The sequence below is a fragment of the Diospyros lotus genome, chromosome 2, assembly GCF_014633365.1.
Source record: "Diospyros lotus cultivar Yz01 chromosome 2, ASM1463336v1, whole genome shotgun sequence".
Taxonomy (NCBI): Eukaryota; Viridiplantae; Streptophyta; class Magnoliopsida; order Ericales; family Ebenaceae; genus Diospyros; species Diospyros lotus.
This window is the reverse complement of record NC_068339.1, coordinates 5,637,421-5,662,668: the sequence shown is the minus strand read 5'-3', so window position 1 is coordinate 5,662,668 and position 25,248 is coordinate 5,637,421. Positions and strand designations below refer to the sequence as shown.

The 25,248-nt window shown below is 34.0% G+C and overlaps 2 protein-coding genes and 1 pseudogene across 2 annotated transcripts; 2 read left to right on the top strand and 1 right to left on the bottom strand.

Moving 5' to 3' along the window:
- Positions 1-5,360: 5,360 nt before the first annotated feature.
- On the bottom strand, positions 5,361-6,181 carry LOC127795612 (zinc-finger homeodomain protein 2-like). The gene has a single exon (XM_052327394.1). It carries the CDS (start codon positions 6,120-6,122, stop codon positions 5,421-5,423), a length of 702 nt encoding a protein of 233 aa, XP_052183354.1. The 5' UTR covers positions 6,123-6,181; the 3' UTR covers positions 5,361-5,420.
- Positions 6,182-11,964: 5,783 nt separating this feature from the next.
- On the top strand, positions 11,965-12,534 carry LOC127795188 (uncharacterized). Its single transcript, XM_052326707.1, has one exon. It carries the CDS (start codon positions 12,123-12,125, stop codon positions 12,330-12,332), a length of 210 nt encoding a protein of 69 aa, XP_052182667.1. The 5' UTR covers positions 11,965-12,122; the 3' UTR covers positions 12,333-12,534.
- A 1,290-nt stretch (positions 12,535-13,824) lies between these two features.
- On the top strand, positions 13,825-18,540 carry LOC127794095 (gamma carbonic anhydrase-like 2, mitochondrial; annotated as a pseudogene).
- Positions 18,541-25,248: the final 6,708 nt, after the last annotated feature.

Here is a 25,248-nt window from a genome sequence, read left to right as displayed (position 1 = left end):
CAAGGTCAATATTTACATCAATTACAGGCAATTGCAATATTTCATCCTCTTGAAAAGGCTCTTCCATGTTAGCTTCAGGAGCATTTATTGTACCTCGTGCCTTTGTTTCAATTACAACCATCCAACCATTTTTTTCACGACAGTAATCAGGATAAGACGCGTAATACACTTGTTCAGCTTGTTGGGCAAATATGAATGGATCATATTTCCTATATCTTCTTGATGATCGAATGTCTACAATTCCATATTTATCATGAATTTTAGTTCCTCGTGGACTTGGATCATACAATTCACTTTTGAACAAAATTACTCTTTTTATTGGTAAGCCTGCATATTCTAACTCAAGTATGTCTATAAGTTTTCCATAATAATTCATATGTGAAGCTCCACCTCCTGACGCAGACACGCAAACACCATAATTTTCTGTCGACCTACTCTGACTCCATTCAACAGTATGAAATTTGTATCCATTGACGAAATACATTGGCCAATGTTTCACGTTGGGAGTTGGCCCCCACCCTATGCTCTGAATTAGTGGGTCTGCAATAACTTCGCCACTCAAATTCACCTAACCAAATATTTTCATCAATTTATGTATACATAATTAATATTAAATTAAGAAATATCTTAAACTTTACAAACTTACATGATTATGGAACCAAACACAAAAATGCTCCTCGATTTGTTTGTTTAATTCTTCGTCACTGATTACTGGCGATAATTCACGTAATATGTTTGTGTACATGCTGAAACATTAAAATATATATATCAACATAATATGAACAAAATTATTAATATGAAGTCATAAATATATTAATATAGTTAAGTTTGGGTTCTTACTCAATATAAGGTTCGACCTCTGGCGTATTTAGCAAGACATATAACTTTGCTGTTTGGAACTCATTCACATCCAACCATCTTTTTTTCATTGGACCAGCTGCACGACCCGGATAATTGAAGATAGAAATTTGTGGATGCGTAGATTCTCCCCCATCATCATTTCGAGGGGCTCTCGTCCTCCTTGATTGAATATTTGATTCAAAATAATATGAACCAAATATGGCTGTCTCCTCAATTAAATATGCCTCACAAATAGATCCTTCTATGCGAGCCTTATTCCGAACTTTCTTCTTTAAAGTATTGAGAAACCTAAATCATTTTAAAGTTATCTTAATTTATGAAAAAGAACATAATAAATTTTACGACAAAATCAATAAATTATATGAATATAAAATTTATTACCGTTCAAATGGATACATGATACATCCATCTGTATTGGATTGGCCCTCCGACCTTTGCTTCGTAAACCAAATGTACCGGGAGATGTTCCATTGAGTTAAACCATCCAGGCGGAAATACACGCTCTATTTTGCATAAAATGATTGGGATGTTCTGTTCCATAACTTCCAAATGTTCAGTTCTTAACATTGTTGAGCATATTTCTTTGAAAAACTGGCATAATTCAGTTATTGGACTCCAAATTCGATCTGGTAATCCTGAAAATGCCGTTGGAAGTAACCGCTCCATAAGAACATGACAATCATGACTCTTCAAGCCAAACAATTTTCCATTCTTCATATCAACACATCTGCCCAATCTAGATGCATACCCGTCAGGGAGTTTAAGTTCTTTTATCCATTTCAAAATACTTAACTTTTGTTCTCTTGTGAAAGTATATTGAGCTTTAGGTTTCCAATATTTACCCCCACCACGTTCTACTAATTCCAACTCCTTCCGCCTGCAATATTCTTTCAGGTCCATTCTAGCTTTGCTATTATCTTTAGTTTTACCTTTCACATCCATGATTGTATTGAAAAGATTATCAAAAATATTCTTCTCGATGTGCATGACATCTAAATTGTGTCGGATAAGATTATCTTTCCAATATGGCAAATCCCAAAAAATACTTCTTTTTGTCCAATTGTGTTGCACACCATATCCGATCATAACACAATTTTGTTGTTCTAAGATAGACGGGACATTACATACTCTACCAAATACGTTTTCTCCACTTAAACGAGGAGGTGGACAAGAATTATCAACTTTATTTTTTCGAAATGCAGTTGTATTCCTTCGAAAAGGGTGATCCATTGGCAAAAATTGTCGGTGACAATTAAAATATGATGTTTTCCCACCGTACTTGAGATTAAAAACTTTTGTGTTTTCCATACAATACGGGCATGCTAATCTACCTGATGTCATCCAACCAGATAACATTCCATATGCAGGAAAATCATTGATAGTCCACAACAGAGCTGCTTTCATCATAAAGTTTTGCTTTGTAGACATGTCATAAGTCAACACTCCTTCATGCCAAAGCAATTTCAATTCATCAATTAAAGGCTGTAAAAATACGTCTATCTTACTTTTGGGATTTGAAGGACCCGGAATAATAACCGTTAAAAACATAAACTCTCTTTTCAAACATAATTCAGGAGGCAAATTATATGGAGTCACAATTACTGGCCAACAAGAGTACGGGCGACCCGATTGACCATATGGAGTGAACCCATCTGCACACAAACCAAGCCTTACATTTCTAGGATCAGTAGAGAAGTCAGGATGTGTCCGATCAAAATATTTCCATGCTTCACCGTCAGACGGGTGAGACAATACCCCAAACTCTCTCCGATTTTCATAGTGCCACCTCATGTTCGAAGCAGTAATGGTTGAAGCATAGATTCTTTGCAATCTTGGTATGAGGGGCAAATACCACATTCTCTTAAAAGGAATTTCTTTAAATTTTCCTGTGCCACTTCTTGCAGACTTAAAACGAGGATGACTACAAAACTTACAACTCCTCTCAAATTGATCATCCTTATAATATAACATACAACTATTTGGACAACAATCAATCTTCTGACAACCAAGTCCAAGCTTAGAAACCAACTTTTTAGTATGATAAAAGTCATCGGGCACACGATTACCAGTTGGCATTGTATGTTGCATAAACTGCATGATTTCATTATAACAACCTTCAGGCATGTTGTAATTAGATTTAATGCTCAACATCCTAACTGTAGCAGAAAGTTCACTCTCTGCATCACAACCCAAGTATAATGGGGATTGTGCAGCAGATAACATCTCATAAAATGCTTTTGCATTTTCATTAGGTGGTTCCTCAATATTGTACGACTGATGACCACTTTCGCTAAACGCTCCTTGCATTGTAGCAGGCGCATGTGACGGTCCTGCTGCATCCATTACCATTTGCTCATACGGATTAAACTGATCTCTAAAATTATCTTCTCTATAATATTCATTTACAATAACATTTTGAGGCATTATTGGTATTTCTTCCCCATGGTTCGTCCAATAATAATATCCTTTCATAAACCCATGCTTACAAAGATCCCTTTTCACCTCATTAACTGGTTTAAACTTCAAACACTCACATTTCATACAAGGACATTTCAACACTCCTAGCCTTATGAAACTTTCTTGAGAAGATGCAAGTTGAATAAACTCATCAACACCAGCATAAAATTCAGGAGTGATCCCACCCCTTCTTGGCATACACCGATTATCAATCCATCGACGATGCAACGGAGCTTCCATTTTCAATTCAAAAAATTGTATAACAAGCACGATTCCTAATAGATATTTTATCCTTAAAACTAACCAAATTATATTTCATCATTTCAGACTGTCATAAGTAATTGATAAATATGAACAAAAAATAAATATAATAATAAATAATTTATAGAGATAAATTTTGCATCTTTTTTATAAATTAAGATAATAAATATAATTAATTTCCTTTACTACTTAAACAATTATTCAAATTTTGATTTGTTACATTTTTTATTTTATTTTCGTTGAGTTATTAAAAATATTAAGGTTAAATTTATTGTTATAAAAATTAATAACTTTTCATGGTAAAATTTTATTTTGTATTTTTAGTCCTTAATTTTTAAGAAAATATATTCGGTAGGGTATTTTTAGTGTTTATTTTTTTATTGTATTTTATTTTTAATATTGCATTTCTTATATATTTTAATTTAAATATTTATCTAATTAATTTCTCATATTATTTTTCAATTTTAGTGTTTTATTTTAAATAATAATCTTAATCTATACCTTTTTAATTTTAAAAATAATTATCTAATTTATTTCATATGTTAGTTTTAAAATTTTTAATTAAAATTTTATTTATTATTTTTTATTTTTTATATTTTAAATAGAATTTTTTTAATTTTTTAATGTATACACTTAAATATTTTCTTATGACAATAAAATATATACTTTCTTAAATAGTAAATTTATTTTTAGTATTTAATTTTTTATGTATTTTATTTAAAATTACAATATTTTTTATTAAAAATATATCTAAACTTAAAAAAAAAAAATAAACATTATTTACACATGACGGGTTTGCTAGTCACATATCTAAATAACTAAATAATTAATTAGTTGTAGTTTAATTATTTAATTATAGTTATTTACATTTTAATTTTTAAGCATTACAAATAATATAAACAATTAAACTAAAACTAAACTAAACTAAACTAAACTAAACTAATTAATATAAAAATAAAATAACTACAACTAAACTAACACAAAAATAAAATAACTACAACTAAACTAACACAAATAAATTATAATTAAACTAACAGAATATAATAAAAACTAAAATAAAATAAAAAAACATAAAATACTTACTTGAGAGCAACGAAATTAACTGGAGAAGAAGAAGAACCAAGGAATGTGAAGAGGATGAAAATGGGACAGTGAGAGAACGGGAGGGAGGGAGGGAGGGAGCGGGGGGGCGAGACACTGAGAGAATGGGAGGGAGGGAGGGGGGGCGTTAAGTGTGGAGGGGGGAAAGAAGGGGGGGGGATTTTTAAAGGCAAGATTGCGACGGGACGAGTCAGTCCCGTCGCAGTTCTGCGACGGGACTGACACCCCGTCGCAGATTGCGACGGGACTGACTCGTCCCGTCGCAGAACTGCGACGGGATTGATGTTCCGTCGCAGTTTTGCGACGGGACATCTCGCTCCCGTCGCTGATTTGCGACTGGAGATTATTTTCCGTCACTATTTTGTGACGGGATACATATCCCGTCACAAAATAGTGACGGTAATTTTTGCCCGTCACTAAACCACTTTAGTGACGGCTTTCCATCACTAAACCCGTCACAAATTAGTGACGGGAGCATCCCCGTCACAAAACCCGTCACTAAAACTGATTTTTCTTGTAGTGTCGTTATATTTTACTTTTTAATGTTTAAGATCTTTATGCTTTATCTATTTCTTTTTTAAGACCTCCATCCATTAATATTAATGGAGAAAAATTCTTGAAAAAGAAAACCCACCCGGAATACCTTAAATTAAAAATAAAAATTTGTATAAAAATGACAACTTTTGGGTGAAATTTATCCAATACTAGCAAGGCTCGATCACTACTGTCAAATGCTCCGTTTAATTTTCCAAGGGAACAGCCATAGAGGAGGAGAGTTTTCTAGCAACAGTACTAGCGTGCTTGTTGTTGTGCATCCAGACCTTCAGAACACGCCGCTCCACGCCGTTCTCCGAGCAGAACTGCTCCACGGCGGCTGCGTCGTGCTTCTGGATGCGCCACCCCAGGCTCTTGGCCAAAACCAGCATCTTCTCTTTCTGCTCCTGGCTGAACTTGGTGCGCGACCGCTTTTTCGGCCCCCCGCCGCCGGGATTCGCCCCGCCTTCTTCCTCTCTGGAAGTCGACGGCAGCGCTAAGAGCTGCTGATAAGGCCGCGGCATGGTTACTTGATTAAGGTACCCGGAGCCGGAGGGCAGGACCGGGTGGTAGTACGGCGGTCTTTGCTGGTGGTGGAGCAGGTAGTGGTGGCTGCGGAAGGACTCGCCGGATACCTCTTTTCGGTGGAAGTTGCGGTGGCAGTGACAGGCAGCGCACTTGTGGGCGTCGAGAGTTCCTTCCTCCCCGGCTGGAAAGAATTCGTTGCAACCATCCACGGCGTGGCCACCCATGCTGGCCGCATGGTTCTTCATGCACTCCCGGTACCAACTGGTCCCCCGACCACCACTGCCTCCGCCGCCTTTGTTTGCAGCCGGTGTCGTCCATTTCGTCACGTTGACCGGATCCCTGATTCCCTCTTCTTGATTTTCGTGCCGTTCAATTTCCATTAATTCCCCCCTGATCACTGGACTTCGCTCTCTACAACACTCAGCGGATACAAGCTTGAATCTTTAATTATGGAGGGCTGTGATTCAACACAGACACACACACACATATATATAAGGCAACAATTAATCATATAAGAAAGGCTTGATCAGAAGAAAATATGAGAGTGTTTTACAGTTACAGTTCAGAAACACGATGTGTTCATTTTACTTGAATCCTCTATGTTAATGGTAGAAATAATATTAAATTAGAAATGGAAGTCTACGTGGTGTTTTTATTTTTTTTCCATATAAAACTGTACGGTCCGATGAAGTTATAGGTTGTTTAATTTTATAAGTAAAATTTAGACTAACCTAAGATTTAGTGTAATTATAAAATTGAGGGTTCATTTGGAAAACTTAAAATTCTTTTTTTATTTATTCAATTAATTTATTTTCTAACAAATACACGAATTAATTTGAATAAATGTTATAAGTTGTTTATTAATTTTTAATTGATAATATATTTATAAATATAATAGATTCATAAATAGAATGTTCAATTCGTGCAAGGCTTACCATATTTAATCCACCCCCGTTATACATGAACATCCCAAGTTTTTGTTACGTGCTTCTTATTAAACACTAAAGGATAAAAGTAATTAAATTATTTCATGTACTTGATTAAAGAGATAACTATCAATCTTACGTATGACTTTTTGAACGCATGTAACTTTTTATTTAGAGAATAATTAAAGTATGTATCTTTTATTCATAACTACCCATCATATGTCATGAAGTTAAAGCAAATAATAATAATAATAACAACTTTATGTTTCATTTCCTTATATATTAAATTGCTCTATAAAAATTCTTTAGTATCAGTAGCTACACATTTTATAACCTAAATCTTATTTGTGATTTTGCCATTAATCATGTTCTCATGCTTAAAGTCATGTCATACAAAATTCCCATGATATTTAGTACGTTAATTGTTCAGGAAATATAAGTATCATGTGTCCATTATTTATGTAAAAATTCAATTGAATCAAACTTTTTGTTGAGATCACCTCATCGTTGAGCCCACAAATATAATTGGGGTACATTCAAATTATAAAGAAAGATAAAAAAAAAAAAAAAAAGTGGTTGATTAAGGGTTTAAACTATCACTTTGATCATAAAAATATGTTGCAATTAGTGATGCACCAAAATGTTGGCTAGGGGTTACATCATTCTAGTGACATTTTTCATGTTGCTTGCCACTTCAACATATGAAAGACAAAGCACAGTACTAATGCTGTGCTTCAAACAGAGAAGTCCTATAAGATTTGGGCTCTGATTCATTATTGTAGGTAAGGGGGGAAGATAAGGATGGATTCAACTCAATGTGAACTGCATGCCTTTTGCGTGTGGCGAGCAAATTAAGATCAACGAGGGGTTGGTTTTTCCACACGGCTTTCTATTAATATGGAGGCAACATTGGGATTACTAGCATAATTGAAGGGTACAAATAGCAAAAGTTTCATGCATCTTAAGCAAACTAATCCCATCATATAACACTTAATTGATTTGTGACTAAGATATGACCTGATTGGATAGTCATTTTCCACAACTTTACTTACATCATATCCACAATCAATAATCAAGTTAGTAAATTATCATGTCATCCAAGATTCACAATTTATACTAAGGGTATGTTTGATTTGCATGAAAAATATGAAAAAAAATATTTTTTAAGTTAATTCTATCTTCGGGTGTTTGATTAGCAACTTTTTCCATAAAATTTGTTTTCTATCCATGCACAGAAGTATCATATTTTTCAAAAAACAAGAAAAATCAATTCTTAGGGAGGGGTTGATTTTGATTTTTTAGGAAAGTTGAAAAATATTTTCTTTTTCACTTAATTTGCACAATCAAACACACCCTAACTTAATTTCAACTTCATGCATGGCCTGGGGGTTGAAGGAAACCTCATAGTGGCACTAGAACAATGAATTTAATTAGTTATAATATTATTATTCACTACAAGAAAAATAAATTTTAGTGACGAAATTTAGTAACGGATTATTCATTCACTAATTAGCGATGGAATTAGTGACGGGAGATCTGTCACTAAATTTAGTCACGGAATCCCCTTAGCTAAAAAAAGAAAAAATAAATAAAATTTTAAATTTAAATTTTAGCGACGGAAAACCCGTCGCTAAAAAAAATTAATAATAAAATTAAAAATTTAAATTTTGGCGATGGGAAGAACTTGTTGCTAAAAAAAAAAAATTAAATTTAAATTTTAACTACAGGCTAACCCATCGCTAAAAAAAAAAAATAAAAGTTAAATTTTAAATTTTAACTACCGACAAACCCATCACTAAATAGAAAAAAAATAAATTTTAAATTTTAGCGACAGGACAAACCCGTTGCTAAAAAGAAAAAAAATAAATTTAAATTTTGGCGACAGGACGAACTTGTTGCTAAAAAGAAAAAAATTAAATTTAAATTTTAGCGACAGACTAACCCATCATTAAAAGGAAAACAAAATTAAATTTTAAATTTTAGCAATGGACAAACCCGTCTCTAAAAAGAAAAAAAAATTAATTTAAATTTTAGTGACGGGTTGACCTGTCACTAAAAAGAAAAAAAATTAAATAAAATTTAAAATTTTAGCGACATGCAAACTCGTCACTAAAAAAAAAAAATTAAAATTAAAATTTTAGCGTAATTTATATTTAAATTAAAAAAATCATAATTTATATTTAATGTGAAATTAATACTTTAATTTCACATTTTAGCAATTAAATTTATATTTTTGACTCAATTTAATCAAATATACTTTTTTTTTGTGACAATTTAATTTTTTTATTATTTTTATTACATCAAAGTAAATGGGTTAAATTGATTAAAAAATTAAGATGTAAAAATTAAAATAACTTAAAAATATAAATAAAGAAGTGTAATTAAATAACAAAAAATTTAAGTAACTTTACAAAAAAAAGTGTAAAAGTATATAATTGAATAATATGTTATTTTTTAGTGGATACTTATCTTTTTAATTTATTTCTTTTTTTATTTTAAATTTATCAATTAACTTATTTAATTTAATTCAAAATAATTTATTTTTTAATTAATTAATTTAATTCAATTAATTAGTTTAAAAAATTTTAAACTATGAGCTTCCCCACATAGTTTTCATAGTTAAATGTAAAATTTATAAAAATTTCAATTAACTTCAAAATAAGAACAAAAATTTTCGTTGCTAATATAATAATTTATAAATTTCTATTTGAATTAGTAATGAAATAAAATTAATAAATATTAAAATTAATATTCATTAAATAAGTTTAAAAAATTTTGGAGTGTAAATGTAATATTGAAAAATTTAAAAAAAAATACTATAACTATATTTTATGCAAATTAATAATCAATGAGTCTTCCAGATCGATTGGTTCACACACGTGACTTCCTCGCAGGAGGTTGGGGTTTTGATTTAAGGGGCAGGCAACTGAAGGATTATTGTTGGGAAATAATACCAGCTTGACCACGTGGCGAGCAGAGAGAGGATTGCGCTCGTGTGCGAGGGTTGGCCATTTTGCAGGGCTAAATTCAGCGAGGGAAACCAATCCCGTCACTTCATTGCAAAAAATTGCCCGTGGCAAAACTCGTTGCTAAATTTTAGCGACGCCAAGTTTAGCGACGAAAATTGACTCATTGCTAAATCCGTCGCTAAACTATTTAGCGATGGATTTTTAAGGTTGAGTGACGAAATTTTTCGTCACTAAACACAAGATTTTTTGTAATGATTGTTAACCTTAAGAGTTAGTAAATAAGATATTTTTAAATATTTTCATTAACCGCTTCTAATGTAAAATATATGTTTTTATGTATATGTATCTTAAGTCGAGTGATGGTATAGTCTAAGTTGATTGAAATGAGGCAGAATGTTTAAAATCTCATCGTATGCCATTTAGGTCGACTCTATTTTATGTTCGGTCGATCGAAGTTGGGTAAATTGTTAGGCTCTTGATCCATCCTAAGATCACCGGATGCACAATAGTCAGTGCGCTATGATCTTTCTTGGGATCATCGGATGCACATGAGTCTATGCTATAGGCTTATCGACATATTTTGATTGAGTCCGGTGCTATGCTCCCAAGCTAGACCCGACTCTTTGGCTGATCCGGCGCCTACGATTTCTGGCAAACTCGGACGCTCGACAAAAATCCCACGAGAGAATCTATCCTTGAGGGTTTGATTTCCTAGGGATAATCTGGTGCCTATGACCCAGGCCGAAGTAAGATTTTCGGGTATTCTGACACCAATGCTTGTAGGCTCATCGGGATCTCCTAATTGAGTCCGATGCTATGCTCCCAAACCAGACCAGACTTCTTGGCTGATTTTTTACTTTTCAATTTTGTCTAAAGACAAAACATAAGAGTGTGGGGTAATTTGTGTGCCATGAAAAATTGGAAGAAAAAATGAGAAATTTTTAAATGAAAATTTTTTGGCTTGCCGCAAAGTGGTCTCACGGCAAAGGCTGGTCGAGAGGGTTAGCCTCGCGGTAAGAAATTACAGCGAGGGGTTAGCTCACGGCAACCTTGTCACGAGGCAACTCGCGGCTAGAGGTTGGCCGCAAGGGCCAGCCTCGTGGCAACCTTGCCACGAGTTGCTTCATGACAAACGCCCACTCTCAATGAAACCTAAGCTCCATTCAACAATCGCCATGTGCCGGCACCAATCATCTTTGAGAATCGTGCCCTATAAATACCCAATTACAAGATAATGAATGGGGTTTTCGATTTTGGTAAAGATTTTGACACCTTGACTGCATTTTCACTGTTTTCGTGAATGGTCATCTTGATCCAATACTAACTTAGGCATTGAAGAGTCGTCGCGGGTGAGGATTCCCGCAAGCCTTTTAACTCATTTTTGAGTGTCAACAGGACAATATCCTTATGGTGAGACCTAGTAGCAAAGACCAAACCTCGGGACGAGACCTTGTGGAGAAGACCAAACCCTGCGGTGAGATCTTGTGGCAAAAACAAAACCTTGCAGCGAGACGAGACTTTGTGGCGAAGGAAAAACCTTGTGGCGAAGCTCAAACCTTGCGGTGAGATGTGGCGAAGGCAAAACGTTGCAACGAGATCTTGTGGTAAAGCCCAAACCTCACGTGCGAGACCTTGTGGTGAAGCCCAAACCTTGTGGCGAAGGCAAAACCTTACGACGAGACCTTATGACGAAGATCAAACCTTGCGGTGATATCTTGTGGTGAGACCTTGTGGCGAAGGCAAAATATTGCGACGAAACAGATTCTAATGGCAAAATCCTTGTGATGAGCATCCTTGAAGCAACTTCTCTCACGACAACCTCACTTCATCCAACACCGAACTCGCGTGGACCCCACATCATAAATTTTAATTGTTGTATTTTTTGTAACAACAGCAACAAAGTGGAAAGCCAATTAATCAAATTTAGAAATTTAATTAGCATTTAATGATTTTTTAAATTAAAATTTAAAACAAAATAAAAGATTAATATTATTATTCAATAATAAATTAAATGAAATATATTTTAATAATATCAATTAAAAATTTGATACATCCGCCCAAAAATACATAATATTGAGATTGTGAACAAACCATCTTGAAGGAAACCAGCGGGGCGGGAATGCAATTTAAGATAAATTAAAAATTCAATATTAAAAATATACAAATCTAATATATATAACTAAAATACAATACAATTTTTTTTCTTTTCAAATCAGTAAAGTAGATTTGATTTAGTGCGGAAACGTGACGCTTTCAATTTTTAAACAAAAGTCTCCATAATTTTGAAAAGATTTCACGCTTAACGATGAGGGAATCAAACCGACTTTCCATTTCGAAGAAGATCAGAGCCGTTCATTACCAACACCACACTCTGAGAAGTCATTAAGCAACGACTGGCGACGACCTCCTCCTCTCTCCCCTCTCTGGATCTTTCCGGTTGTTTATTGGATCTCTCAGCTATTCTCTCTCTAGATCGGGGAAATTAATGGGGGACTGGGGGCCGGTGCTGGTGGCGACGGTGCTGTTCGTGCTGCTGACGCCGGGGTTGCTGTTCCAGCTTCCCGGCAAGAGCAGAGTGGTGGAGTTCGGGAACATGCAGACTAGCGGCGCCGCCATTCTGGTCCACGCCGCCATCTACTTCGGTCTCATTACCATCTTCCTCATCGCCATCGGCGTCCACGTCTACACCGGCTAAGCCGATGCTGCTTCTGCTTCGATTCCGAAAGCTTCCGTTCGTTTAGGACCCGTCCTGTAACCTATTTACACTTTTCCGATTGCTATTACAGTGTTTAAGTGGTGTTGTGGAGTGGAGGATCTGTTCCTCCTCTTTTGTTGTTCTTGCGTTATTTTCCTTTACAGATTGGATTCGAAGTGGATGTTCGTTGTTTCTTTGCATATAGAGTGCTTGTTAATGCTCATAGATTTAGGCTGAAGGTTAGAGAAATGATGCTGATTGCAGAAATTTGTGCGCAATTTTTGGAATCAGAAGGGCCTTGTCTCAATCAACTTGTCTTGATTCCGGCAATCATCTCATCCCGACTTTACTCTTTTGCAGAAATTTGTTATCTATCATTCCTATGGTTTTTTTTTTTTTGATAAGACATCACATCAATGACTGGGAGAGGCGATAAAACGGATTTTATTATTTTTCTGAGCGAGCAAATGTATGCAATAAGCCAATAACAGAATTATGATTTTAGTAATTTGGAGTAGCTTTTAAGATTCCTTGTCTTTGATTGATTTACTTAATAAAAGTGGATTATCTTTTCATTTCAAAATTTGCACGAGCACTGGCTGTATGCTTTACAGTTACAGTGCAAAAACCGAGGCCAGATCTGCTGTCCCTAAATTGTGCTCGCTTGGCTGTCCACCAATCAAAAGCTCTTCACAGAGTGATTATAAGTTAACGATAAAAATTTAATAATTATTTTCCAAAAATTTAATAGAATATAACAATAATGTATATCATCAAAGAGTGATTATAAGTTAAAGATAAAAAATTTAATATTTTTTTAAAAAAATTATTTTATAATTTACAGAAGAAAATTTACCTCTTTATTTAAAAGTATTTTGTCTGTCTGAAAAAAATTTATTCATTTATTTAGAAAAGATGAATTTTTTTTCTGTAAATTATAGAATGAGTTTTAAAAGGAGGATATTAAATTTTTTATCATTAATTTGAGATAATTACTGTTGACGATATATATTATTATAGTGATGTGATAATTTTTGATTGGTGGACACTGAAGGAGACATTATTTGGGGATAGCAAATATGGGTCCCCAAAAACCTACCCTTGACCTTGAGAGGGGATTAATGGGTTATTTAATATTTTATTATATAAATTTTTTTATATTATTTATGTTAAATAACATAATATTTACTCGATATAAATAAATAAATACGGAACATCTTTCTTTCAAATTATATATAAAGTCTAATAAAAATTAAACTTGCTCATTTGTAGATTCTAAATTTGTATATTTCCACTATACTAATATGAATTTTTGTCACACTAATAATTTACATATGAATTTGCAAAAACTAGTAAATCTCTAGTTAATTGCCCTCACAAAAGCGATAATTTTTAATCAAACTAAACTTGCACAAAAAATGAAGAGTCCAAACGTCCATCTTCCTCCTGTCTCTGCGATTTAAATATTTATATAAAACGTGTTATTTTCGTAAAAAAAAATAAAAATAAAATCCAATTACGATTACACAAATTTGATAATTTTTTTTTCCTATTTTTGAAAGTCCAAACATCCATCTTGTCGTCTCTCTGCAACTCAGGGTTCTTCGAGCTCCAAGTTCAAGCAAGTCTCTCTTAAGTCTACCTACAAATGGCCACCGCGGTTCGATTGTCCAAAGAAGCCCTAACCTTCGTCATCTGCTCTTACCTCCGCCGCACCCTGTCGACTGAAGCGGCCGCCGCAGCGAAGATAAGAGAATCTCCGGATCGTGTGAAGTGGGACTAGCTAGGACAGCGGAAGATTATCCCTCTTGGCCAGTGGGCTCCGAAGGTGGCCGTGGACGCCTACGTCGCCCCCAACGTCGTGCTGGCCGGACAGGTTACCGTCTGCGATGGAGCGTCCGTTTGGAACGGGTCAGTTCTCCGGGGCGATCTCAACAAGATCACCGTTGGCTTCTGCTCCACTGTACAAGAGCGCTGCGTTATCCACGCCTCTTGGTCTTCTCCTACAGGTTTCCATTCATTATTCTTGTTTATTTTGCTAGAGTTTGGATTGTGGTTCGGCAATTCTTTAATTCAGGTCGTTTATGGTTTAAGTTAAAAAGTGTCATTTTTGAGCCTGTTTGTTGCAACTTAAAAACTGTAACTTTTAGCTTCTCGCTTTAAAAAAATGAATATGTAGTGTTTATTTAAATTTGAAGAATTCTAATTTATAACTTTTACTAGTTTTTATAGAAATGGTAGAAGCTGGTTTTTTCAATGTTGGGGTATCCTAGCTTTTACAACTTCTTATTAAATAGTTATATTTTTGTGACAATTTTGTCTTTATTTTTAACAAAGAATTACTCTTCTGTCTACGTAATCAAGGGTCTCTTCTCCCCACCGTCATCTCTATTTTCAGATCTTTTCTTCTCTCTCGCCATCTCCTTTTCTCTCTATACACTAATTAATTTTTTTATAATACTAAAAATTTATACATATACACTAATTAATTTTTAAATTATCATTCTATAACTATTAAGGGTATTATGGACAATTATACATAAATAAGTTATTTTACAGCTTATGGGTATCAAACACCACAACTGTTTAACTACAATTTCTGAGAAGTTTAAACAAACAAGTTCATAAGTTATTCTAAGTTTTAGAACCTATAATATAAGAAGTTAGAAGTTATAATTTCTTTAATTAAACTACAATAAACGGAGCCTTTAGCTCTTATTCCTAATAAGGGGGAAGCCAAGGAGTTAAAAAATAAACCTTCTACGGAGCATGTACAAAATTCTGGCTGAAATCTTATTCAATAGGCTTAAGGGGGTGATTGTTTGGAGTTGTCTCTACTCACATTTCTCCTTTTTAGGGGGCCATCAGATTCTGGAGGCAACCCTTATTGGCCCTAGGATCAAGATCAAGCTCGATATGGATAATGATTCTCCCATATGAGTTGGGAGTTCTTACTCTGTGCTAGAGGATGGGTTATGGATTGAGATGGGAGTTTTTGTCCCTTGTTGTATCCCGTCAATGTCTCAGTTTTTATGAACAGGAGTTCTAGAGGACTTACATAACATGATCCTCTCTCCTCGTTTTTTATTCATTATTGTTGTGGATGCTACTGTGCTACTGTTCTCTTCTTAATGATGCGGTTAATTTTTATTCAATGACTTTGGAGTTAGTAACCCGGAAGGTTCTAGCATTTGTGTTTCTCATCTTCTATTCTTTGATAACAGTATTGTTTTCCGAGCCTCCTTTAGGAAGAATTTCAGTTTTCACATAGCGTCCTTTTGTGCATTGAAGTGATGTTTGGTCTATGTGCTAATTTTTTTTTTTCTTCTTCTAAAGTAAGGTTATTCTTGTGGCTCTGGGTGTTAATGCATACCACGCCATTTAGGGTGTTGGATGGAATTGTTTCCCAAAGTTTATTTGAGTTTTCCCTAGGTTTCCCTTGTAGAGTTCAGCACCCCCCCCCCCCCCCCCGGGTCTTATTTTATTTTATTTTCTGTAAATGAGACTGTAGTTTAGAGAATGGAGAATCAACTATCTACTTGGGAAAGGAGGCATTTGTCTAAGGTGGTCGGATTGCTTTAATTAAGAGTGCCCTAACTTGTCTTCCTAGTTATAGTATTTTGTTTACAATGCCTAGTTTGATGGCTAAGATAAGAAAAGTTATTATTCTTATTATTATTATTTGAAAGATAACAATTAACAAGAGGTTTGAAAAGTTCAGAGATATTTTCTTTAGGTGGTATGGAAGACGAATTAAAGCATCATTTGTTAGGGTGGACAAGGTGTGCTTGCCCATTAGGAAGGGTGTTTTGGGTGTCAAAAGCATTGATCTTCTCAATAAGGCACCATGGGATAGAGGGCTTTGGAAGTTTGCAAATGAGAGATAGGCTTTTGGTAGGGAGTTATGGAGGCTAAATATGTTTGTGTAATGAGGTTGTTCTACTAAGGTAGTTAAGACCCCTTTTATGGTTGGGCTTTGTTGAGGGATTGTGTTGGTGTGGTTGGGTTCTTTAGATGCATCTTGTTTAAGGTTGGTGGAGTGGAGGGAATAGAGTGAGGTGTTGCCTTGATAGTTTGTGCTAGCATAGGCCTTTATGTGATATCTTTCTGATGCTATTTAATATCTGCTGCAACGGGGAGTTGCTTACATTTCTCTCTTAAAGTTGACTATAGTCCCCTTAGTTTATCTGTAATTTTCAGGACTGGGAAACTGATTCTAGATTTTAATTCTTAGTTTGTTAAATGAGCTCCCTATCAGGAGCAGGACAATTGATTTTGGCATCTGTCTGGAGATGAATCTTTGCATCTCATTCATTTCTGGACACCCAATGTGATAAAGGGAAATTGGGCTTTCTAATGGAAAGCCTATGGAGACTTTCTCCTATGGTGGCTTTAGTTGGAAAATCTCTACCAGATTGTTCTGACGAAGGGGGAATGTGTTTCTGGATTGGTGCAAACAGGATTAGGAACCGATTTGCCACCTTTTTTCACCATGTAGTGGCTTGCATATTTGGAGTTTTGTCTTATTGAATCTTGGATTCCATTGAAACTTGTTATCTGATACGTTTTGTGGCATGTAGCTCATCTGGATTATATATGCATTTATTGCCTAGTCAGCATTCAAGTTTCAATGCATCTAGTCATTATCTTCATAAATGCCTCGAATAACTTACCATACATAGATACATGCACAAACTGACCAAGTTATGAGTGTGAATAATAATTGACAAAATATTCTATGCGGGCATATTAAAAAGAGATTGAAAAGTACTTGGTTCCCATCAATCAGTGTGAGATTGGGAGGAAACGGGATCGAATCAAAGCTAAGTTGAATCTTGGAGACTTGTTAGATGCCATGCACATTGGGAGGCGTCAACTATCTTCAAATTGTTAGAACTTTAGGAGATAGAAAATAATAAAATTCACACTTGATGCTTACGTTTGAAGCCTCTCCCACAAGCAGGCAAAAAAAAAAAAAAGGCAGTACTATCTCTGGATTTAACTAAGCCAACACTGAGTGTTTATGTTCAAGAGAGTTGCTTATTTCTACTTGAATCAATGTAACTAATCACCGCTGATTGATTTCTTAAAGTTGCAAAGAAACAAGAAGATCATGATAGTAAAATAGAAGGATTACTTCTCTGAATTGTATTTGATGCCCTTGATAGACAACTTATGGCTCTCTTTGTATAAACCTCCAATAATAAAGCCAAAAGCCAAAGATTTTCTTGAGATAATACAAGATACATGAATGTAGAAATTACATGCCTGCATAAATATAGTAGAATTCATGCAGGGAGAAAAGAAAACCGGGGCTACAGATTCATTTCATTTCCTGAAAATACTATGTACTTGAGTTATGGGAAATTGAAAAACCATTTGAAATTGGAATTTGAAGCACATTCCTAAAGAAATAAATGGAGAAAAAAATTGTCTTAAAATCCTGGAAAAGATATTTTATCTCCACTAGATTTATATGTTTAGTATGAAATTGTAAAGAAGCCGAAGTAGGCAATTAGAAAAAATCATGCTTTAGTATGGAGACTCCCCAACCCTGCCCCAACAAAAAACGAGGGGGATTTGCAGATTGTGATGTTTTCAATTTGTTTCTGTTATCAGGATTGCCAGCAGGGACATCCGTCTAAAGATTTGTGACCGTAGGTGCATTATTGGGCATCATTCCATCCTGATGGAAGGTTCATTGGTGGAGACCCATTCAATCCTCTAAGCTGGGTCAATAGTTCCCCCAGGCAGGAGGTTCTCGACCGGTGAGCTGTGGGTTGGGAATCCAGCAAGGTTTATCCGGACCCTGAGCCATGAAGAGACCTTGGAGATCCCGAAGCTTGCTGTTGCCATTAGTGACCTGAGCAGAAATCATTTCTCCGAGTACCTTCCTTACTCAACAGCGTATTTGGAGGTTGAGAAAATGAAGAAGTCACTGGGGATTTCAATTTGAACGTTTGTTTTTGGGTTTTTTTAACTGATTATGGCAACCCTTTTCAGTAGGAAACAAGCAATGCCAAGACAACCATAGATTTTTCCCTTCTAGTTCTATCTTGTATGTGATTTTGATCATGAGATAAAAGAATCCATATGCAAGCACACATCAAACGGAAATACTGTTGAACAGGGCAGCTGAGCTGCCCTAATAATTTGTCCCCATGGTCTTAATCTCTTCAACTTATGTAGGATTGATTTCGTTTTTGCATATAGTTAAAATCTTTGTATGGTGTAATTACTTTTGTAGGATTGTTATTTACATTTGCTTCCCTTTGCCAGTTTTTTTGACCCAATTCATGTTTTCTTCTTTGAATCTTCAACACACTGTTCTATATATGAATTGATCTGTGCTTAAGATACGGGATGGAAATAGCATGGCTGTTGTAAAGGCCTTTGTCTTCATGACTTGTGGGGTTGAAAGACTTTAAAGAGTTTGAGAATTTGGTCAGTAGATTGAAACATTCTATTTGTTTTGTTCTATGTTTGGAGAATAATTAAGGAAGAAATAGTTTTGACTTTTTGTTTTTTCACTATCCTGGAAATAATTTCACTATTATTTTCAAATTAAAGTAATGATGGCTGCCATTTATTTCTTTATTAGATGTGGAAGTTAATTACTCGACTAATATATTTTCTTCTATTGAAGAAAGAAGAACTTTTGAGTAATTTGGGATATTGTGTATGTCTTCCACCTCAAAGGGGGCACGCTAGCCCATCCAAAACATTTGGAAAATTCTTCACTATGATGTATCTGATCTGAAACAATACATGTCACCAGTTTCCTTCTAAACTCTGATTTTAAGAATTACTAACAAATTTGTTTGTTCACAAGGGACGACAATTTGGCTAAATCATTATGCCTTTAATTTGCACTTGGGTAGTTTTATCATGATTCAATAATCCCCTGAAGAGAATGTGTCCAGTATGCCATTTGATGTAGCAAATTTGGGAGGTAATTATTATCTAGCATTTAAAGGTGAAAATATATAGCATTATATATATGATATTAGAGTTGAACAGGTTTGCTTATGGATGATAAAAAACAAAAACAGCATATATAATATAATTAATGTTGTATATTTTTTATCCTCAGGACCATTCATATATAATTTTTAAGGGGATCAAAATGCAATTTCTTTCAATTAATTATGCATATTTTTTCAATAAGACAAGCTCTAAGCAAATAAAAATGAGGCGGATCAATGGGACATTATAATGGGATGGGAATATATATAATGTAAATATGCTCAACAAACACTAAAGTTTGGCCAATCTTTTGGTTTCATTATGCATTGTAATGGAAAAGAAAGTACACCTAATAATACAATTCAATAATTGTAAAACGATTAAAGCATTTAGCACTAGCTGTCGGTTTTTCCGTCAAAAACATGCATCGTCATGGAGCCAAAATTGGCTCCAATGATTCAACCTGCTTTTCAACAACTCATGCATGCCTCAAACTCATTTAATCAAAAAAAAAAAAAAAAATTCAAACATAAATAATAAAAGAATATCCTCCTCGTGTGGCACTCATCATTCCAAAAAAAATATAGTTAAAATAGTTATATATATAAATGTGTGTGTAAATATATATATATATATATATATAAAAGAACTCACAGGTAAGATACTACTTAATATATGATTAATTCTTTTATTATCTCTCTAACAATTATTATTATAATTATAAACAACATTATCTCTCAGCAACACACACCACCATAATGATGTGGCGCATTATGGGTAGGTTTGTGGCACTCCCACTTCTTCAATCACCAAGTCCCAGTCAATGCCTTGCATGAGCCCCTTCAAGAGGATCTTGAAAATTCATATGAAATGGAATTTATGTACCAAGTTTTTATATGAAAAGCTTCTTTTAAATCTATGAACATTAATAATTCACGTTATTTTATATATATAAAATTTTTACAGAAGATAATTGCCCAACTTTCTTGATATGAAAATTCATATGAATGCATGTGCAGATAAAATTACTGAGACATTTGGATATTGAATTTCTGTAAAGGAAGTCAGTAAATAAAAGGACAAAATTAAGCTGAATATACAGACATCTACTCCAGAGTTTGCACGGGACAGTACCCTTCAATGAAGAATCAAAATAGAAACCTACAATGTATTGTAGTTTCAGTTAACTTTCTAGATAATTCAGTTTACCAGTTAATTTTACAGATATACTTTATATATATTTGAAGATTTCTTTAAGCTTTAAGAATAGAAAAAAAAAAGAAAAAGAAATTTGTTTGCATTTGAATTTGATACTGTTAAATAAAATGAGCTTATTAAGTGGTGTTAATATATATATATATATATATATGCCACCAACCATTACATCTGTCATGCAAAATTAAACGCTAATATATATAGAAAAGAATTATTAATATTAAATAATCACTCATCCAGATTATTGATCAAACCCTTGGACAACTCATCCAGTCTTTTCTTTCTAATCCCTTATTAATTCCATCTAATCTAAGCCCTTTTCTCTTTGTCTACTTTCTTCTCCACCATTCCCAATATTCTTATTATTTCTCTTCTCATTTTCCTTTCTTCTTCTTCTTCTTCTTCTTCTTCTTCGATGCCGACACGAACGAATGGACGGTTTAAGAAGTGCTAATTCATGAAGATCATCGGAAGGTGAAAGCATAGCTAGATTCAGTCCATGTATTTTCATGAGTTCTTTGTTCAGTTATCTCTTTTGCTTTTCTGGTGGTGTTGATAAGACATGATGTTGGAACGGCTCAATCAAATTAAATATCCCAAGGGATTGGGTCTTTTAATTTGATTGAGCCGTGCCAATATCATGTTCGCTCTGTAACCTATAATCAAAGATGTAATTTTCATGAATTATTAAGTTCAATATCCTTGCTTAAGAACCTGTTTGTATTGATGCCTGATGGGCAATATATATACAACTTGGATCAAGCACGTGTACAGGAATACACAGACTCATTATATACCAATCTTACAAATGTAAAATAACTAAAGGAAGTCTAGTTATGGTAAAACTAAAATATATCTAAAATGCCTAGCATTGTCACAAAAATACTTCTTTTTACTTGTAATACTGTGTATTAATTGTGATCTTTCTAAGTACTTTCTTGACAGTAAAGTAGGAGGTCTTATCATGGATCCAACAATTTGACTACTGTTTAGGAGTCTACCCAACAAAAGAAACTATACTCATAAGAGATTATAATGATATTTTTTTGTGAAATTTTAAAATTTTCTTGAGATGAAATTTGATTGCCAAGCATTTAAGTGATTGGCTCACAAGATATAACATTGTGACGCTCAATAAAAAAAATTACTTTTGTTGCTACCTAGACGGACTATTATATATTCAGAAGATTTGTTATAATTACCTAAAGTAATAGCAATTATCTACCTATGTCTAAAAATACATATTGATTTATGGACTTGTACAAATTGAATCAATCACAAACAATCCATTATATAATCTAATTTTAATTATAAAACTATCTTACATTTATACAAAATAATTAATAGAAACTCAATTAATTAAAGTAGAAATAAAATTCTAAGACAACAAATGCAATTTACCCATCAAAAACTACTATTCTTAATTTCTAGTTATAGATTTTGTGCCTATCTACCCATCAAAGTGCTCTTCTTACTAGTTAGAGATTTTACTAATATTTTATGGAATTTTAAATTTTCTTGAGATATATATTTGATTGTCAAACAATTAAATGGTTGCCTGGCAAATCACAATGATTAGGTCACCCAGGAAATTAACGGCATTTTGCTACCTAGTTAAAATATGTATTAAGATTTATTGTTATCCAATACTTCATAAAGATGTTGTATCAGAAACTTATACAAGTTACATCAAGCACAAATTAATAGTACACTCAATAATCTACAACTCGTTAATTAAGCAGTTATGTTACTAATACAAAAATAATTATAAAATTTCTAACACGCCTAATAAAGTCTAACCGTCAAGCAATAATTTTCTTACTAGTCGTATTGTTATAGCTAGTAATTTCTCTTGAAGACATTCCGATCGAGCTGTTAATGTCTAAAAATTTTACTATTGATTGAACAATTTGAATTTTTATTTATAGGTCTACTTGTTAAATTACACCATTTTAGTTAAGAGAGTATACATAGTGACATTATTTTTGTGAAATTTTAAAATTATCTTAATATATGGAATTTGAAATGACTCCCCTATAGGACACAATCATTGGGTTACCCATAAGATTAATTACTTTTGTTGCTAGCTAATTAAAATATGCATTAAGTTTTATTATTACCTAGGCCTATAGCAACTATATATGTTAACTATCTAGATCTAAAAACACATGTTGAGATAGAGAAAATCCACTATGATCTGTCTCATCATATAGCTATCTTAGAAACACAATAATTAATTATTAAGAGCTCAATTCATGAGAAAGAAATAAAATTTCTAAGAAGCTTAATATATTCTACTCATATATAAAAGATTACTTTTTTTACTACTTATTGTGTGCATTAATAGTAATTAGTTTTTTTGTATAATAATGTTGAGTGATTTTACTATATCAATCGAATAATATTATGGTTTCTGGGTCTATCCATAGAAATACTCATCTTACTACTAGAGAGTTTTACTAATATTTTACGAAAATTTAAAATTTTCTTAAAATATGTATTTGAATGGCTTCTTTATAAGACAAAATCATTGGGTTGCCTATAAAATTAATTACATATTTTGCTATGTAATTAGAATATGTATTAAGATTTGTTGTTATATAGACATATATCTATTGAGATAAGTCTCAAAATTTTAGTTTGATTAAAATTATTTTATCTCATTTAATTAATTTGATGGAAGAGACATTTTATAGATAATCTTTATTAAACGGTCACTACGATTAACAATATTGGTTTATTTATTGATACGAACTACTTATTGTGGTTGTATGTGACGTGTACTATATATTAACTTGATAATTGAAATTTGGGATATAGTGTAAATATAGTTAGTTAAAATTGTGAGGCTAATTTACTTGTTTTGATTAATAAATTATTTTCTTAGGGTGAAAATATCAAGTCAGATAATATTAATTTTTTATAAAATTATTTTTATTTCATTTTTTGATTTGCGCAATTCGTGGTTGAGTTTCTCTTGAGATTGCGATATTTCAAAAATTATTACGTGTGAGGAAATTGAGTGCAGAAAATTTAAGAGAAAAAAAAAAAAGTTTTATTCGGTGTTGTGCAGAACATGGAACTATAGTGTTCCCTCCTTGCTGAACCATCGCGAAGAGCCTTGCCAGCCAACTATCGTTGTTGAAGGGAGGAGGATCGTCAGCCACTGTGACCGGTGACCCTTAAAAGGGAGGCTTCTCGCTGGAAGAGGATAATCGGCCAAGCGTCCATTATTGTTGTTGATGGAGAAGGAGAAACCTAGAAGATGTTGTCGCTGCCTATGAAGAAACCTAGCGCGCCGAAGAAGAAGAGTCGGCGTCACCTGGATTCGCCGCGTACCCACCGATCAGATTCGAGAGAGAGGGAGATTTGATGGAGATCTGCCATCGTCGATCGTTCGCAAGGAAGAATACAGTCGACACCGCTAGCTGCTGCCTAGAAGCCCAGTCGTCATGATTACAGACCCACCGTCCGCCGATGCACTGCCGTAGTTGAAGAGGATGGCTAGAGAACCGGTCACCCGTTGTCGTTGCTCACCGCACTGACCAGAGATTGACGCCTGACGATTGTCCCGCCGGCGTGAAATAGACTAATTAAGAAGATCAATGGCTCCCTTGGGTTGCAAGGATAGTTTGGTAATTTCGCCTCATTATCAATGACGGCATTAGTTTTTGCCTCAGCATTGTTTAAAAGTTCGTTGAGAGAGGAATTGTTAAAATGAGTTTTTAAATTTTAATTTTATTAGGATGGTTTTATTTCATCTAATGACATTAATTTAAAGAAGTTGATTAATTTAATGGGAGAGATATTTCTCAAATAACAAGATATTTGGATTGATTTGGAAGATTTAATTTTATTTTGTTCGCATGCTATCTATAAATAGACAGTTTTAGAGAGATTAATTTATTTATTTTAACTAATGAATTATTCTACGTGACATCACAAAATTTTTATATTAATTTTTTTCGTTATGAGAGTCATGTATTTTCTTTTTTTTTTTGTTTTAGTTATTATTATTTTTTTGTACAGTAACGGCCTATACAAAAAAAGAAAATACATTGGTCCAAAAAATGTTTGGTATTACAAAGTGCACTTGTTATTAATTAGATATAATAATAAAATTTATATCTTGGTAAATTATCTTCAACCCCATAGATTTCTACAAGGAAAAACAATTGTTATTGTCAAAATACAATAATCTATTTTTAATTATGGATAGATGCAAGAATCTTGGGAGTCGTGTCTTTGCTGATGAAAATCTTGACAAGCAATTAGATCTGGTAAAGGTCCAGATCAGATAATCTGATAGAGTTGATGATCTGGTGGGCTGATGATCTAGTGGCTCAAAATGATCTGATGGCCTAAAATGACCGAGTGGCCTTGCTGACCGAGTGGCCTTGGTGATGAGTGACCTGAAGATGACGAGTGGCCTTGGTGACTGAATGGCCTTAGTAACGAGTGGCCTTGGTGACGAGTGGCCTTGATGACGCGTGGCATTGGTGACGAGTGGCCTGAAGATGACGAGTAGCCTTGGTGACCGAGTGGCCTTAGTGACGAGTGGCCTTGGTGACCGAGTGGCCTTGGTGACGAGTGGCCTTGGTGACGAGTAGCCTTGATGACGAGTGGCCTGAAGATGACGAGTGGCCTTGGGGACCGAGTGGCCTTAGTGACGAGTGGCCTTGGTGACCGAGTGGCCTTCAAAACGAGAACACCGTTAGGATGCGGGTAGGGGTCC

Excerpts from the sequence above, each read along its gene's own strand:
- LOC127795612 (XM_052327394.1), bottom strand. The coding sequence starts at position 6,122 with ATGGAAATTGAACGGCACGAAAATCAAGAAGAGGGAATCAGGGATCCG.
- LOC127795188 (XM_052326707.1), top strand. The coding sequence starts at position 12,123 with ATGGGGGACTGGGGGCCGGTGCTGGTGGCGACGGTGCTGTTCGTGCTG.